The sequence below is a fragment of the Chenopodium album genome, chromosome 20 (assembly GCF_948465745.1).
Source record: "Chenopodium album chromosome 20, dcCheAlbu1.1, whole genome shotgun sequence".
NCBI classification, from domain to species: Eukaryota; Viridiplantae; Streptophyta; class Magnoliopsida; order Caryophyllales; family Amaranthaceae; genus Chenopodium; species Chenopodium album.
This window is the reverse complement of record NC_137853.1, coordinates 34,298,742-34,317,210: the sequence shown is the minus strand read 5'-3', so window position 1 is coordinate 34,317,210 and position 18,469 is coordinate 34,298,742. Positions and strand designations below refer to the sequence as shown.

The 18,469-nt window shown below is 33.4% G+C and overlaps 3 protein-coding genes across 3 annotated transcripts; 1 reads left to right on the top strand and 2 right to left on the bottom strand.

Annotated features, from left to right (window-relative positions):
- Positions 1-1,616: 1,616 nt before the first annotated feature.
- On the top strand, positions 1,617-3,783 carry LOC145599027 (uncharacterized). The gene has a single exon (XM_081655438.1). The coding sequence runs from the start codon at positions 2,033-2,035 to the stop codon at positions 3,653-3,655; it is 1,623 nt and encodes a 540-aa protein (XP_081511564.1). The 5' UTR covers positions 1,617-2,032; the 3' UTR covers positions 3,656-3,783.
- Positions 3,784-6,384: 2,601 nt separating this feature from the next.
- Positions 6,385-13,460, bottom strand: LOC145598493 (plant intracellular Ras-group-related LRR protein 7-like). Its single transcript, XM_081654854.1, has 10 exons — positions 13,150-13,460; positions 11,357-11,426; positions 10,680-10,726; positions 10,357-10,465; positions 10,181-10,266; positions 9,648-9,738; positions 8,752-8,837; positions 7,770-7,856; positions 7,478-7,624; positions 6,385-6,910 (listed from the first exon to the last, which is right to left on the bottom strand). The coding sequence occupies exons 1-9, from the start codon at positions 13,246-13,248 to the stop codon at positions 7,514-7,516; spliced, it is 786 nt and encodes a 261-aa protein (XP_081510980.1). The 5' UTR covers positions 13,249-13,460; the 3' UTR covers positions 6,385-6,910; positions 7,478-7,513.
- A 1,549-nt stretch (positions 13,461-15,009) lies between these two features.
- LOC145597704 (UDP-glucose 6-dehydrogenase 3-like) lies at positions 15,010-17,750 on the bottom strand. The gene is made up of 3 exons (XM_081653938.1): positions 17,612-17,750; positions 16,956-17,405; positions 15,010-16,256 (listed from the first exon to the last, which is right to left on the bottom strand). Exons 2-3 carry the CDS (start codon positions 17,392-17,394, stop codon positions 15,253-15,255), a joined length of 1,443 nt encoding a protein of 480 aa, XP_081510064.1. The 5' UTR covers positions 17,395-17,405; positions 17,612-17,750; the 3' UTR covers positions 15,010-15,252.
- Positions 17,751-18,469: the final 719 nt, after the last annotated feature.

The window sequence follows — 18,469 nt, the reverse complement described above, 5'->3', positions numbered from 1 at the left end:
TCAAGTTGAGCTGTAAGGGCAATGAGAATCGGTTATAAGATAACTACTTTTATAGAGGAACTAATCCCATTTTTTTAATTGGACATTAGAAACACACTACTTAATAAGGTGTTGAATTTTGAAACCAAACTATTCTTATTTAGATCCGTATTTCATATTTGTTGTTAAACATACACGTTGAGCAAATAGGTTAGGGTGATTTTAAGCCACACTTTAATTTTAATGCTACTATAGGGAGTTTGGGACAGATACTCACCAATTTAATTAGATAAGATAGATCAAACTAGAATTACAACTTTCAATATTCCAACCAATACCATTAACTTCATATAGTTACGACCACTTCCTATTAAAAGTACTCCATACTTCAATTTATTCTAATATATACTTGATAAATTGTTTATGTTCCATATTAATTTTCTTTTTACCGACTAGACTAATGACCTCGTGTTTTTACTTCTTCCGTTCCTAAAAGATTATTACACTATTTGAAATCTCTCAATTAAAGATCCAAGACCATGCATACGTAGTTATAAGACTTATAGCTATTAATAATCATGCATAATTAATTATTCTACTCAAATATGTAAATTGATATTATAAAAAAGCAACTGGAATAACATTTTACATATGAACCGATCATGGAGTAATATTTTAAGTGATTGAGTATATGATACTCATGTGTAGAAAAAATTATTACTTAGAAATATAATATGAACCGAGATACAATGATTTAAAATCAATAATAGTTCTTAAAAAGGAAAAAAAAAAAAAAAAATCCATCACTAAATCACCTAGGGCTACTATATACTAAATCACAAATATTCATATAAAAATTGCAAATTTGTGAATGTCATCGTAACAAACACAAAATTAATTGGCTGACACCTATAAATCTATTGACCACTCAACCAAGTCCAAATAAAATAAGTATGAAATAAAACTAAAATTCAACTTCTTGATATTCTAAAGAAGACATAAATGCAAATGATGAAATGATAATGTTTTTCTTAATTTTATTTCCCTTTTCCTATTGGTACAATAAATGCAAATAAAAATAGTTAAATAGTAAGCTTGCTTAGTTGCAAATCAAAGTGTTAAAAATTGGTATAGCCGTTAGTTTTTGAGTAGCAACCTAGTAAGCTAGGTTCCCCAACCATATGGGATCAATCCATATACACTCTCAAGTCTCAACTATACTCATTACTCAACTCGCTTTAAAATTCTCTCCATCTCAACCCAAATCTCAACATACAGATTACGATAGTCAACACATAACCTAGTAAAAATAAATCAAGCCTATATTATTTTTCCAATTTGATACTAGTAAATATTACATTGTACGAGTATAAAAACGGGAATGGATTGGATCCGTTAACCCGATCCGTTCCCAAACTTTTGGATCAATATACACTTGAGAAAAATGGCGAAGGATGGTGAGGGGAGAACACGTGGAGCTTCCATAACACTCCTTCCCGCTTTTCTCTTTTTATCTTTGCTTCCATGCATGGATTTCTCCCTCCCACCAAATTTAGTACTACTTATTTAGTACTAGTAGAGCTACAAACTAGCTTAATTTTTTAGAGAGGAAAAAAAAAAATTAGAAGAGTAGAAATTCTTGCTCAGCAACTAAAACCACACAATAAAGTAAAAACTAAAACTACCCTTTTTTTGCTCTTTCAATTTTTGATTTGTTTCCTCAATTTTCAACAACCCAATAGCTAATTAGTGAGAGAAAGTTCATAATCTAGTGAGAGAAATAACAAAAAAAAAAAAAAAATGGTGAAAAAATATGTGTAATTTTTTCTACTCAAAACAAAAAAAAAAAGCTCCTCTTTTTTTGCATCAGTAGTTCAGATCTTAAACTTGCTCAAAAACAGCAACTTCCCTCTCCTACTTTCACCTCCTTCTCCTAACTCCAACTAAATAAAAATCCCATCTTTTTTAAGCTCAAATTTCATCAAAGATTCAAACTTTCCTCTGTTTTCTCACTAAAAAACTTCTAAATTCACTTTTTTGATCATTTTTTGTTATGGAAGAGCAAAAAAATAAGCATATTTGCAAGTTTTGTAAGAAGAGTTTTCCTTGTGGAAGATCATTAGGGGGTCATATAAGGTCTCATTTACCAAAACCAGGGTATGAACTTAGAGAGAATCCAAAGAAAACATGGAGATCAGTAGCAGCAGCTGATCATGAGGATCATCACACTATGAATTCATCCTTTTCTTTGTCTTCGAACGAGACCGGAAACCCGAAATCAAGCAAGATTAGTAGTCAGAATCAGGGGAAAAGATCAAGTTTTGGAAGAAATAATTCTCAGTCCTCTGTTTCTGAAGTGGTTGAAGCAGAGCAAGAAGAACAAGAAGAGGTTGTTGTTGCAATGTGTTTGATCATGTTGTCTAGAGATGTAGGATCTTGGGGTGATGTTTCTTCATCTTTTGCCGCGGCTGCGACTGCTGCTGCTGCTGCTACTGCTACTGCTACTGATCAAGAGAAAATCAGCAAGAATAGAAGGAGAAGAAGAGAGAAAGTTCAGGGGAATGTCTCTGTTTCTGCTGACAAAAAATCTGAATCTGCAGTTTCTGGGTATCAGCAAAAAGGGCTGAAATTGAAGGAAATTGAAGTTAATATAAATGGGTTTGGATCAAATGATCAAAACAGCAAGTCTTCCGAGAGTAAGAAGAAGAGAGAAAAGATTGATCATGTCGGTAAAAGTATAAAGATGGAATCTTTAGCTTCTGGGTTTGTTAAAGATAGTGTAAAAATGAAGGAATTTGATGTTATGGAAAATGGGTTTTTGTCAAATGATCAAAACAAGCAATCTTCTGAGAGTAAGAGGAAGATTAATGCTCAATCTACAGCTTCTGGGTTTGTTAAAAAATCGTCGAAAATCGTGGAATTTGAGGTTTCTGAACATGGGATTTCCTCATATGATCAAAAGAGCGGTGATCATGAGATATTTGATTCAGAATTTTACAGTAGTATGAGTAAAAGAAGCAAATTTGAGTGTACTACTTGTAACAAAGTATTTCATTCTTATCAAGCTTTAGGAGGTCATAGAGCTAGTCACAAGAAGCATGGTGTAGGAGGTAAATGTTCTCCATCCTTTCCAAAGCTCGAGCCTGAGACCGACATCGGTGGCAACGACGTCGTTTTATCTCCTGATCCTAGACAACAACCCCAACCCCAACAACAGCACGAGCTAGTTCCCGAGGTTGGGGCTATTATTGGATCATCGCCGTCTAAAAAAGTTGTGCATAAACATGAGTGTCCGATATGTTATCGAGTTTTTCCATCAGGACAAGCACTAGGAGGGCACAAAAGGTCACATTTACTAGTAACATCTAATGGTGATATAAATGGCAAAATTACTGAGGCAAAAATCAAAAATCACATTCATCAGACTAGTAGAATTGCTGATGTTGTTGAAAGATTATCAAGCAAAGAAAGTACTAGAGAGTTGCTTGATCTTAATTTTCCTCCTGCACCAGCACAAGACGAAACGACTATGACCACTACTACAACCACGACTACTACCTTTACTACTACTACTACTACTAGTAGTAGTACTTCACTAGTTGGGTTCATCAAGCCATATTGGTGTGTTGAAAGCTCTCAAAAGCACGAGTCTTTATTGGGATTAATCTCAAATTGATTTATGATTATGATTCATATAGTTTATAGTATAATGTTTAAGGATTTCAATTATTCAAGAGTGTACAGATTTATGGCATACTTTTGCCATTGATTCATTCATTATTCGAGTTTGTATTAAAGAAAAGAATTTCAAAAATGGCCAAGTGTTACACTCTTTTTTCATTTCTTTTCTTAGAATCAATATAGACCTTGTGTACTTTTGTTGATCAAGTGAAAAAAGACAAAAGGTGAATTGCAATTAATGATAATATCATCTAACTTGTGAGTGTCATACTATATAACAATACTCGAATACAAATCTTGCTATTTTAATACCAAGACAACTTTTTTTAAAAAAAAATCAGATCAAAGGTGAGTAATTTGTACTTTTTTCGAAAGCAGCCTGTACTGTAAAATTATACTGATAAGAGACAGTTTCGCCTAAAACTTACTAAAATAAGTATATCCGTACAGACTTGGAGATCCGTCAAGCTATGAGGTGGTGATAATAATAATACTTCCTTGCTATGGAAGATAAATAAGTGTGGTGTTAAAAGTTGTATAAAAAAGAAAGAAGTAACCATATAAAGTAGTAGCAATAGTAATAGTAGAAGTAGAAGAAGTAGAAAAAGAGAAGTAAAGCAAATAAAATGAAATAGTTAAGTAGTGTACATAAAGATAGCATGTGAGCATAGGGGTGGTTGTGTAGTCATCACCTACCTTATACATGACAACCCATCTCACTTCTCTCCTTTGCTCACTTATACTTTTAGCTAGCATGCAACTTGTGCTAGGTGTTTTCTTAGTAATCACCAAGCTCATTGGAAACATTATTTCTACTTTTTATTATTATTTGGACCACCCATTGTTTTAAATTACGAGCTCTAATTACTTACTAATGAGGTTGACAAGCTAACACCTAATTACTCAAACTTAAGTAAGTAACTCATCATTATTAATTGATTACTCTCCTTATCTAAGTTACATTACTAATTACTATTTGTACTAGGTTGGGTGAGAATGAAGCTTTGGGTTTAATCTTTAAGGATTAGTTTCGAGTTGGGCCGAGATTAGCTACTCTTTGCTTCAAATTTAGTACTTGTAATTACTTGTTAAAATTAGTGTTTCATATTAGTATAGTTTAATTATGTCAATGTTTCAAGGATTAGCAAATGGTAGATTTTTTAACCAAAGTTTGATGGCATTTGTAGGCAAAGTGGTTGCTTCACTTGCTCTACTTGTTTAGTTGCTTGTGGACGGTGGTAGTTACTTTCAGTATTTATTTATGGCGTTATCTATGCTAGTTTCTTTTGTATTTTTTTATATGGAAAAAAAAAAAAAAACCAACTAAACTTTAATGGCTTGATAAAGGGGAGTAAGGACTAAGCTTCAAAGTATAGACATTATGATTCGAAAACTTAGCTACTTTATGTGAACATAAGGAAATATGTGCTCATTTAGTTGGCGAAGTCATTAGAAAAGTGTATCTCATTAGACATTGTTCGGTAAAAGTAGTTGTAATAGTAGCTGTTAACTGTTATAGATGACAAAAAACTGATTGACAAAATTAGTTGTTGTGGAGCACAGAACTTGAAAAATTGGTTGTCAAACAAGTCCTTAGATTCGAAATTATCTATGACCCAAGTAAGAAGAAAAATAGGGAAGAAGTTACATAAAGATGGCGGTATAATTAGGCAAACATAGATAATTAGTTGAATGGTTAGGCATAATCATAGGTTAAGTTGAGAAGTTTAGATCTTAGTGGTCAAAAAGGGATTGAAGTTGGAGATCCAACAACTTTGGTTCTTGTCCAAAAAATTGCCGAAAATGTAGAAAAGATTGGTCGTTGATGGGTTTGATAAATGCACTTGAGAAGTCAGTACTTTGTTAAATGGTTAATAGAAAACATGAAGTTTCTGTGAAAAAACCAATACACCTACAATTTGGTATGTGACATCAAATTCGGCTCCATTCTTCTTAGATTACGTTCCTAGAATAATGTCCATTCTTTTGAATTTTAAATTATGAAGATAGTATAAGAGTTTGCTAGGAAGTCACCCCAAACAACCTATATTCTTTATTGTTTTACGAGTAAGGGCCTGTTCATATTTACTTAATTTCAGTTCAGTTCAGTTCAGCTCTTAATTTCCCTTTCTTATAAAATATTCATTTCAGCTCCAATCAGTTCAGTTCAGCTCCAATCAGTTCAGTTCAGCTCAATTCAGTAAATGTGAACAGGCCCTAAGTCTCGTACATAACATAACGAGTTTATAGTACACGATAGAGCTATATCAATCTATCTTAAGTCATATAAAAATTACCCTTTTGAAAATTGTATATTAATTTACATATCGAAACACTTTGATTAGCAACACACATTAATCATTCAAAAACTATTTAAATAATGAAAATACTCTTAAAACATGAGAACTTTTATTATGTACTCGGGTATACATTGAGGTAGATGCGCTCTATGCACATGTAAAGTGTAGATCGTAGCTGGTTAAACCAACCCATATCACATTGAGCGTCATGTGGATAGTGATTTGCCAATTAGTATTCCTTTCTGTGGATTAATTAAAGTTAGCAGTTAGTCTTTAGAAGAAGTGTTAATTGCAAAGTACTTATCATCTTTGTCTTCATTGATTAAGTTAATAGTGCTAATAATTTGCTCCATGTCTCAAAGTTCCTGCTCACAATAAACAATACACAGTTTGGTTGGTTGAAGAGCTTTTAGCGGATTGGAGCACTTATTGAGGTTCACCACTGCAAGTCTGCAATCCGCTAATTCTTGAATTTGATTGTGATCTGTTTCAAACGGGTTAGCACCGTTTTCAATTAGCTAGTCAAGCCGACAATTACAAGCACTTTAAAGCTAATTGCCATACACGGCCAATGAAAGTATACAGTTTACTTCAAAGATGCTGTCATAGATGCAAAGAAGGCCAATAGAGCTTGTATAAACACTTAGAAAAACAAGCAATTCGTAAACTCAATATATCAAACTTCCTGTGGTTGCAAGTTCAATGTAGCAATTTGCAAGGGAACTCTTTCTCTATATACACACCTGCACAATATAAAGCTTCCAGCTTCGGGAAACCAGAACAAAATTACCCGAAAAAAATTATCATATACAGAGGCCATTTCACCATTTTGACTGAGTTTAAATGGGCAGCAAGATGACTGAACACGACTGGATAGATCAGCTGGAGAAATACAATCTGAGGGGTTCATCTTTGCCTCAGATGTTCACAGCTCAAATATGTTTGACAACCTTGAACAGAAAAAATTGCACAATCAGGAAAAAGATTGAATCATTGATTGAGGAAAAAGATGAGATACTAAAGGCATGACTAAAAGCTAAAGAACCAAAGCCTAACCGCACATTTCAAGTGTATATTCATTCTAATCTACAGAAAGTATATATTCAAGCCTAATAGTTGACAACATGGGGCAAGATGTCAATTGTCAATAGTGCATATACTAGTTTAACTAAATTTTACCCAGTAGAGGAATTTCAGGGCATTTTCCTCGTTAGCTAACAAACTAAATAGACAGTATAAAAGCACAGAATCTATCTACCTTCCAAGGAATAATTTTACGTATAAAATTTTGAATTTTTGCAGCTTGCACACTAATTCGCACTTCTAGAAGTCATAACACAACTCTCAGTAAAAAGAAGTCAACTCAAGATAGTCATAAATTACACTAAAATGATAATTAGTATTGTATATATATTAGTGCTATTGTGCTACAGATAAGTTAGAATTCAAACCAGTCTTACAACCGGAAAGAAAATTGCAGCTAGTAATTCAACTTATGCGTAAACAGTAAAGCTTACCAAGATTTCATCAAAATTGGTATAGGATGCACAGAATCACGAATCAACACCCTGATCTAGGCCCTTTGAATTTATCATCACATTCGAGTCTATTTGTTTGTCAAACTTCTTTCTCCTTCGTTGCTCAAATTCTTCGTAACCTTCCATCTAATTAACATGCAACATCATTGAATACAAGGTAAAATAAAAATATATAAATAAATAAAAACCGGAAAAATCGACATAACTTGAATGTAGAATCCACTAGACTATGTTACAGAAGAGACAAATTTGCAGTGAGGAAGTGACATGCCTGTTGGAAATGATCCATGGAAATTGGATTGTTGTGCAAGGAAATACTCTGCAGAATTTTGCAGTCTCTGAGTATAGTTGCAGGCATCTAAGAAAAACAGATGAAAAGCTTCAAAAATTAAAATCTGATAATAGTTTCCAAGAGGACAATTCACCAACCCACATATATAATTCTAACTGAAATGATCAAGAATATGATTCTCGTATACTCAAACTTATTGGGTAACTATAAGAAGCTAAAAGTAGAAAGACTAATCATCAAAGAAACATCAATAACACAATTGACGTGAATTCGTCATATGTTCTTATAATTCTTTTAGTAAATATATATAATGTTAAAAATTAGCAATAACGGCAGTGTATATCAAAACTAATTATTGATGTACTTAACCAAGGCCTACAAGAGTCCACAGCTCCACACTGGTTAATGCACACCCAGAAGAAAAACAATTGACCAATCACTGATCACTTAGTACCTAAGCTAACTTTAACAAATTAGCCACCGTCAAAACGGTTTTGGGTAGTCATTTCAAATAGGAAAACAAGGTATTCAATAGGCATTAGCAGGTGACCCTCCTCACACTCTTAACTAGGTGACATTTCCTAGAAGCCAAACTATTGTAGCTCGGACGGCATGAAACTTGTAATTTTGCTCACAATAGGAGGGAGCAAAAAGTATGGGCATCTAGTACCATAACCAAGATCGATCTGGACTTGGTTGGTTTCAAATAGGTCAGGAGTTAGCAATGCAAATTACCCACTCAAAATCTTTAATTCAGTTCCAACACAGGTTGAGAAATGAAATACAAGTTTCTCAATGCTTTGATAGATAACTTATGTGCAATAACAACCAACAAATCTTACAGCATAAAGAACAAAGTTACCTAATAACATAAGAGTAACAGCAGGACAAAACTCAAAAGAAAGGGTTCAGCCAAAGAGCAATAAGATATTCTAGCCTAATAAGCAACAGAAACATTTACCTCTTTTATATTGTTGTTGTTCAGAGAAAGTGATTTCAGGTGAACGAGATTACATATTGAAGGAGGAAGGTCGTCAATGGAATTATCTGCAAGTAAAAGCATGAATCTTTAACTTACAATTGTATACACTAAAAGAAAAAATGAAAAGGAGGCCAAGGTAAGAAGAAAAGACCATGGCTTTGACAGCAGTAAGAGTCAATGACATTAATCATCATAGGTTGTCCATCAATGTTGAAATAACATATAGGAAATACATAAACAAACTTATCAAATAATCCATATATATAGCACCATAGAAAGAATAAAATTCAGATAACAACCTAAAAAACTTCTTGATTGTGTTAAAAAAAACTGCTAAGTTGCAACATGCCAGTTAACCATAAGACATAATGTCGAACTACAATCGCTATATATATAGCCAGAATAAGACAATCATTACCAAAAAGGATCATTGTAATTTACAGTGTAGATTATCCTCTTTACTATATACGTCTCAAACTGAAAGTTGTAAGTGACCTCCAAGAAGAGACTTCAAGAACTGCAGTGCATTCACAAAGAGCAAGAATGGCTTACCAAAAAAAATGCTTTATACTCATCGTGTTCTAGTAAACATGAAAAGAATACTTTGAACAAGAAACCTATAAACTCGGCTACACTCTAGCAGATTATGATAACAATGAATTATACGAAATATAATACGAATAGCACATCTAACAGTACTGAGAATGAGAAAAAGTTACACCTGTTAAGTGTCGCAATAACATGAACTTAATGTGACTTAACACTTCACTGCATCATAAGATTCTATAGACATTGAAGGTATATACTTTGACACATTAATCATAAACAGTGCAGTCAAAGTAAAAAAAAAAAAAAAAAAGGGAGGTAATGGATACCATTTGCTTGAAGCTCCTCAAGTGAAAAGCAACTCCCAATTGATTCAGGAAGATATTTTAATTGGTTATTTGATGCATTTAAGAGCTTCAACTGCATCACAAAATCACAAGTCACACAATAAATAAGATTAAGTAAAATAAAAGGGTCAAAAGATCAAACAATTTGCTGAGGACCTTTTATTTTATTTAATTTTTGGGTAGCAAACCAAACAGTGTACATTTCTCTATATTACTTGACATTTAAAAATTGCAAGTTGGATTATTACAGGACTTGAACTCATGTCAAATACTCCAATCATCAGACTAATTTTATTAATGTTAGCTTATTTACTTTTACTTGTATCGAGGAGTGCATTTAATAAGGACAAGTTAACAAGTACCACATATGTTACTACACCGAAAATTGAGAACATTGATTGAATAACTAACATTTAAAAATATATAGACAGTGTTTTGGGACAATTCAGAATATACAGGTGGGGAGATGATGGGACGGAAAGAGTATGAAAAACCACAGGAGATTAGTTACTTACATTCCTAAGACTCCCTAAAGTCTCTGGTAAGTATGTCAACACATTCCGAGATACTGACAACTGCTCAAGCCGTACCAGTTGACCCACTAACAAGACAGACTTTGTCAGAGACAATCACCATGATTTCACAAGAAGTGAGAATATGACACTTAGAATGATAGAGAGAGGTAAATTACATTCATCAGGCAAGCCAGAAAGTCGATTCCCGTCAAGTGTCATTACTTTTAGTGATTGAAGTTTCCCCAGGTTCATTGGAAGACATTCAATAAGATTTTCTGCCAAAATCTGACAAGAGAGTCATATGTTAATTGAAATAAATGTATACTATTTTACAAAAATCAGCATTACAATATTTACAAAGCACTGCCCCTCATTCAGAGGATCAAGCATTCACATAGGTAATCAAAGAATAAGGTTGTGATGTGATATTTTAAGCAGCCCTCAGAAAGCAAGTATAAAGCATAACTCAGGTTTACAAAGAAAAATACTTTTCTCTTACCAGGCGCTGCATGTTAATCAATTTGTTGATTTCTACTGGAACGTCAACTGTAAAAAGCATACAAGAAAGGAGGAGGTTCAACTGTTAGAAATTGAGTTCAATAGCACAAGGCATGAAAATTAGTTAACACAGAGAACCCTACCAAGTTAAGGCTGTTCATACAAAAAATTATATCATCCATGCGATAATAAACATAATGCACATAGTCTGGACACTCCAAAAAAATCCATATAGACAAAACCACTTCAACTAGACAGCAGCCTTATGACTTATCTAAGGGTCAATTTTTAAACAATCTAGCGAGCCTCATACTCCCTTCACCCCAAGCAACAAGACACAATTTCCCTTTTTGGATGTCCCAACTTACTTGCCCATTTCCTTTATAGTAAGCTCTTTATATCAACTTTTTACTCCACAGTTGGGTTCCATCTCACCAACCCACTAATTTCTCACTAACTTTTTTCACTTATCGATAAGTGTGCACATAAGAATTGTGACAAGTAAACGACACATTAATAACTTGGAAATGAATATGTCACCCAAACTCTGGAGTGTTATATTGATTCCATCAAAATGTACGACTCAAATTTCTTAAATTCTTTAGTAAACTTAAAACCACTCTCTAATGCAACTACTATTATTGACAACATACAAACATTCCCAATTACATAGTGTACCTATTTTGTTGTGCGTTAAGTCCACAGTGCGTACAGCTCTGTCAAGGGTAAGAACTTCATCAGGAAATGTCTGTTCATGGAGAAAATGCTCATTAGATATTGAATATTAGCAAAGCCTATATAGATAAGTAAAGAGCTGCACACTGAGAATCTAAATAAGAATTCAAAACAATGCTACGAAGTACGAAGTAACAAAATGCAGAAAATGCAAAAGAAAACATGCGTAAGTATATTTCAAAATAAAATACAACACTTGAGCCTATGATCATGCCCACACATAATAAATTGCTATATTCAACTGATAACAAGGACGACACAAAAAGAAGTGATTAAAGATAAAATATAAACTGTAGGAAGTAAATGGCTGAAAAGGGTCAAATATTCCCAATAACCAATAGGGTACAAGAGAACAAAGCCTCTGGCAAACCCCTACCCTATAAACCCTAAACAACTCCAAGTGGCCTTATATATCAGCAACAATAATTTATTGCCTAAGAATCCTAATAGTCATAATTATACAGGTCAGTAATACACTAATACAAGCAGAAAAACATTTACATTAATAAAAAACAAATAAAATTTATTTCAGGTCAAGCACAAATATTAAAAAGGCACATAATACCCTGAACAGAATAGTTCTAAACCTAAGACTTCAGCACTTAACATAGTTCAGCTGCGGCCAGATATAGGCATAAGTCTTACAGCAAATCCTCAGCAGATAATACTCTTATGTGTAGTTACACAAACTGAAAGCCTACAAAAGGACATGATTCAGTTTTCTGTTGCTGCACCCAAGGAAAAAAGACGCCAACTTATTTATCCAAACGCAAGTAACCTTCTCCAGCCAATTCAATGTTTAATACTACATATGACAAAGGTAAGTACTCAATAAGGAGACATCCAATTGTTTCCAACTTGCTCCTCATTCTGAATGCTTATACTACCTCCCATTCTCAACATACTATCTTAGCCAAGAATCAATAGTCACATTACACACATACATTTTAGGAGGTCCGGAAAAATTGTCAAATTTCAAATTTCCTAAAATAGTAATAATTTATATTGAAATTCTTAATATACCCTAACTTCAATTAAAAGATGGGAGAGAATTAAAATAACACAGCTACTATGAAGGGTATATATATGTAAAACCATGTCATACTTTAACTATGTGAAATCATTTTTTGAATGGTTGGAGCTTAATCGTATATTAATGTTTATGTAGTTATTATTCTATCTCCTCTAGCTTAGTAAACAATAAACATAGCAAAACTATACAAGTTCACAAGACTCGAACACCATACCATCATAGACATTGTTGACCAAAATCAACATTTCCTCAGTAACAACAACTTGAAGTTGATCATAAAGTCATAGTTTCAAAATTGAACCAAACCATCATTTCTTAATCCTAGGAGAACAACCCACTCAATCTAGAGAGTCTAATCAACTAATATATGCAACCTTTCTACATTCCACGCCACAAATTCGACACGAAAAAAAACAGTCCTCGTAATTCATAAATTTCAGCTTCTTATAATGTCTCTAACTAATGTTATTAACCAAAACAAACAAATAATCAAACAGAAACAACAAGAATAGTACCTCCCAACAAGTGAACAACCAATATAACATATATACAAATGAACCAACATAAACCATAACAATAATAACAATCCATTTAATCGTAACATAGACATAATCAAAGCAAATATTCCCAGAAAAGCATGCATCCCATATCAAAAAAATTGGAAATTTTCAATAAATTTCTTCAATCAATATAAAAATTAGACCTTTAATTTGGAATCTCGAAGAGCAACAATGCCAGTGGAACGCCATCGAGCAACTCTATTAGCTTTAGAATCCGCTGTTTTACTGGAAACACACCCCATTTTCTCTCTCTTCTTTTCCTCTTTTCTATCGCATTAATCAATCAAATGAGCAAATTTGCAGCATAAATTCAAAATACCCAGATGATAAAATCAATAGAAAAATTCAGATGCTGATTAATTTGCAGCAAAATTGAATGAATTAAACGTTGAATTTCTGAAAAATGGTGGGTTTTTGGAGAAAAACAAAGTCTTTTTTTCTTTTTTTTTTTTTTTTTTTGGGATGATTTAATAATGCGAAATACCGCGTCTTTTGGGGATGTATTGTACTGTACAACATCACTTGTTGATTGATCCGTTAGTTGACTGACTATTCCTATGTAATTCACTTTAAACTTTAATTAATGTCATGGTTTGATTTCTTGTACGACTTAAAGAGTTGACTCTCCATTGAAAAAAGAGACATCATACGTGCAAGTTGTGAGTTCGTGTATGTATCGAGTAATGGCAAGTTGTATATGGTTTGATTTCTTGTACGAGTCTTAAAGACGAACTCTCCACAGAAAAAAGAGATATCGTATGTCCAAGGTGTACGTTCGTGTATGTATCGAGTAATTACAATGTCGTATGTGGTTATTATTTAAGTACATTATTCGGCTTTTGAAATGAAACTCACACGGATAGTGATGTAAACGAATTTGATTTTGAATTTCATATGAAACCCCTTCAACTCTAATCAAATCAATAGCCATACATTCATTAAACACGTTAGACGAGCATATAAAGGCATGTTGCTTATGATTTGTCACTCTCAAACGATTTGGGTATAACTTCCACGCTCATGAGGAATGACCTATTATTGAGATAGGATAAATTCGATGGCGAGGAATTTCGTAACGTGATGAAGTTCAAAAGAATTAGAAGGCGGATGATTACATATTGCGGCTTGATGATGACAGATGCAGATTTTATTTTATTGTCCAAGTCGGACGTTCGAGATCTACACCTCCGACTTGAGGGAGGGTATTGAGATAGGAATGTAAATTGTGATATGATATTATGAGAATAATATCATATGAGATATTATTGTGAAAAGATATATGATATATATATTGTGAATAGATTTAGGAAGTTAAGATAATAAGGAATATTAGGGTTAGTTATTCCTATTGTCTATATATATTGTAATGTGGTCGAATATTATGAATGGGAAAATACAATGAAAATACAGTTAACTATTTTCCCCAATATTTAACACCTATGTTGCTCGACCTTACACATGGGCTCTCCAGTCTCCACTTTCAATCATCAACAAGTTCATCTATATGAATGTTTTTTTAACATAGTTCTAATGAAATTTTCACAACTAGTAAGGTAATATCAAAAGAGAGGTTGATAACGACGATGAACTTCATTTTTTTTTTTTTAAAAAAAAAAAATTGTATTTATTTACAATCTTGTCACTTGATTGGCAAAATTTATCAATCATAAAGATTAACCGGGTTTGACTCCATAGGATCCTCTAATAAGTGCATTGATAATTTTGGATAATATTTGGTTGACTTTTAAGGTTGACATTATCTTATCCTAACAAGTTCATAACACTTGTGACTTTTATTTTGTTCATTCTTAATGTGCACTTCTTTGAAGAGCAAGAAAATGAATGGCTATATTTTGATTAGATCGAAAGTTTCATACAGTGGATGAAAGATATAGATGGTTATGAACAAAACATTCATGTCAATTGTGAACTTGTTATTTCTCAAAATTTGATAACTTGATTATCACATTATATCAATAAAAAAAAAAAAAAAAAAAGGGCACTTAACTTATATAGCTCAAATAAAAACAATATAATCATTCAAATGCTGGACATGCATAGAGAATAGTACAAGATCTCTATGGTTTATGCAAAAAAGTTTGTAAATTAGATTTCAATGATAATCCAAAAGCCAAAATGACAAATAATAATAACTTGATAACAAATTAAATGAATAACAATGTCTCTTCCTTCACTTGGAGGAGCTAGCTAGCCCTCCAATGATGCAACCGGAATTAGCAAAGGCGCTATGCCAAAGCAGGCATATCCTTAAGCCATGGATCCAAAGGCTTACCAATCGAGTACACGATGAATCCGATTTCCCTCAACTTATCAACATCAACAACATTCCTACCATCAAACACAAATGCAGGCTTCCTCATACCATCAAAAATCTTCTTGTAGTCCAAATTCTTAAACTCTTCCCACTCAGTCAAAATACAAACAGCATGAGCATCTTTAGTAGCCTCATAAGCATCCCAACACACGGACACTTCCTTTGTCGCGGTAGGGCTCATAGGCTGAAGATGAGCTGGGTGATCCCAATCAAACTTCCTCATAGCCAAGTCCCTCATAACTTGCTCCTCTGTCACTTGAGGATCGAAAATGCTCAACAACGCCTTATCACCTACTAACCCTTTGCACACGTCGATAGCAGGGGTTTCCCTTGTATCCCCTGTATCTTTTTTGAAAGCAAAACCAAGTACTGCAACCTTTTTGCCGGATACAGTGTTAAACATAGATGAAACAACACGGTTCACAAACCGGCTCTTCTGGTAATCATTAATCTTTATCACTTGCTTCCAATAATTCGCGACCTCATGTAACCCATTACATTCACAAATGTACACTAAGTTAAGTATGTCCTTTTGGAAACATGACCCTCCAAAACCAACACTAGCATTTAAAAACTTTGGCCCAATTCTTGTGTCCTTACCAACCGCGTGGGCTACTTGTGACACATTAGCACCCGTGGCCTCACATAGCGCGGACATAGCATTTACAGATGAAATTCTTTGGGCTAAAAATGCATTAGCCGCGAGCTTAGACAGCTCGGCTGACCATAGATTGGTGGTTAGGATCCGGTCCTCAGGCACCCATTGCGCGTACACATTTTTGAGCTCTTGTACAGCCTTTTGGCCTCCAGGGGTTTCTCTGCCTCCAATGAGGACTCTGTCTGGGTTAAACAGGTCTTGGATTGCAGTTCCTTCAGCTAAAAACTCAGGGTTTGATAGAATCTGAAACTTAATTCCTGTTACCATAATAAATAATTTTCACTATGTGGTTCCGTTTACATGTGTCCATAATCTAATTTGCATAAATTAACATAACGAGTATCAAAATTGCAAGACAACTTCTCTTTATTTTCGGGCTACATTATTTTGTATCATAAAAATATATATACACTACGCATATAATTTATATTAATTCAACCACTTACCTTAGAACACATGTAATCCAATCTCAAATATTAAGTATCATCTCCTAAAATTTTACCAACTAAAACCTTTATTCTTCCGTGATGTATAATTATTTAATACGATGGACATATATATCAACCTCAAATGTCCTGTTTTATTTAATGTTATTCATGCCATGGGACCATGGGTAAGGTTAGGTTTGCAGAAAGACATAGGACAATAATGCTAGTATAGTAGCCTAATATACCACAAAAACTACCTAATTCAATTGTTCAAATCAGCTGATTTTAATTCTTTTTACTATACTAGAATGTAACCGTAAAAACCGACTTTTGTTAATTCGTCCGAAATAAACATGACTTTTACTAATGAAAGCTATATCTATTGTTTTACTAGTGTTTTTGTCACATATAATAAATACTTCACTATTTTGTACCTAATACCGATTAAAATTGAATTTTAATGATCGAAACTAAGTAAAACTAACACGGCTTGAAAATTCTAACTAATTTACAAGGAAAAAAACATACCTTTACTATTATGAGTTAGGATCTTTTCAATAGCCTCAGCAGTCTTCACCGGAACAGTAGACTTCTCCACCACAATCTTATCAGACACCGCGACATCAGCAATCATCCTAGCCGCGCTCTCCCAATAGGTCAAGTCAGCAGCCTTACCAGCCCCGAGCCCTCGGGTTTTGGTAGGAGTGTTAACAGAAACAAACACAATATCAGCCTCCCTTACATGCTTCTCCACATCAGTGCTAAAAAACAGATTCTTTCCCCTGCATTGCTTAACCACTTCATCAAGCCCAGGCTCATAGATAGGCAATTGATCACTATTCCAAGCATTAATCCTCGAAACCGCGATATCCACCACAACCACCTTAACTGATGGGCATTTCAGGGCTATCACTGCCATTGTTGGCCCCCCTACATACCCTGCTCCAATGCAGCATATATTCACCATTTTCCTTAATCCTGTATCAACACATGAAAAAACGCGTTAGTAATCAAATATAACAACACCCCCTTCCATTTAGAATAAATTGTCACGCCAACTATTTAATCTGAACTAGTAACGTGACAACATAATACAGACTAACAGCCTAACAAGGTATCGGTATGAATATCGTGGTATGATGAAGAAAACATAAAATGCGACGAAATTTGATCAAAGTACGTACCTAAGATTTTTTGAGAGAAAAAGAGAGAAAGAAGAATTGTTGGTGTAAAGAAAAGAGCAAGAAAACCAACTTAAATACTAAAAACACACATTGAATTTTTTTTACCATCCAAGAAACAAGATCTACCCAATAATAAAAATAAGTGTAAAGATATTAAAAAGAAAAAAGCTGGCAAAAATTGGTAGGTTCAGAGTAGAGCACGTTGAAAACCTTTCAGTAACAGACAAGTGAGCAACTTTTATTGGTAAAGGGCCAAAAACAAATTAACAGAATGTTCTATGTATCACAGTTTCCATCATATGATCATACCCTTTTTTTTTTTTTTTTTTTTTTTTTTGAATTTTTTTAGTCCTTTTGACTAATTATTAAATTGGTGGATTTTCATTGCTTTTACACCAAACTTGGAAATCTTAGTATGCACATGAGGAGGTGTGTAATATGTACACTTTGTTTCAATTTTTATTATTTTTTTTTTCTTTTTAAAGTGTAACAAATGCATTCTATTCGATCTATTGATTTTTACTCGTTCGAACTGAACTAATCAAATACACATGAATTTATTATAGTTCATTTCAGATATAAGTTGAAGTTGGATAACTCTTGTTGATCTTTACCAAAACTTATTGGACTTATTTTTACTGAAATTATCTTATTTAAATTTATCCAGACTTAGGCCCCGTTTCTTCACCTTAATTTTGCTGAACTGAAATTATTTTACAGAACTGAATTTTTTTTTTTTTTTTTTTTTTTTGAAATAAACCGAAATTATTTTTGCTGAACTTAAATTATTTTTACTGAACTGAAGTTATTTTTACTGATTTTCAATTATAATCCTTCTTTAAGAAAAATGAATTTTAT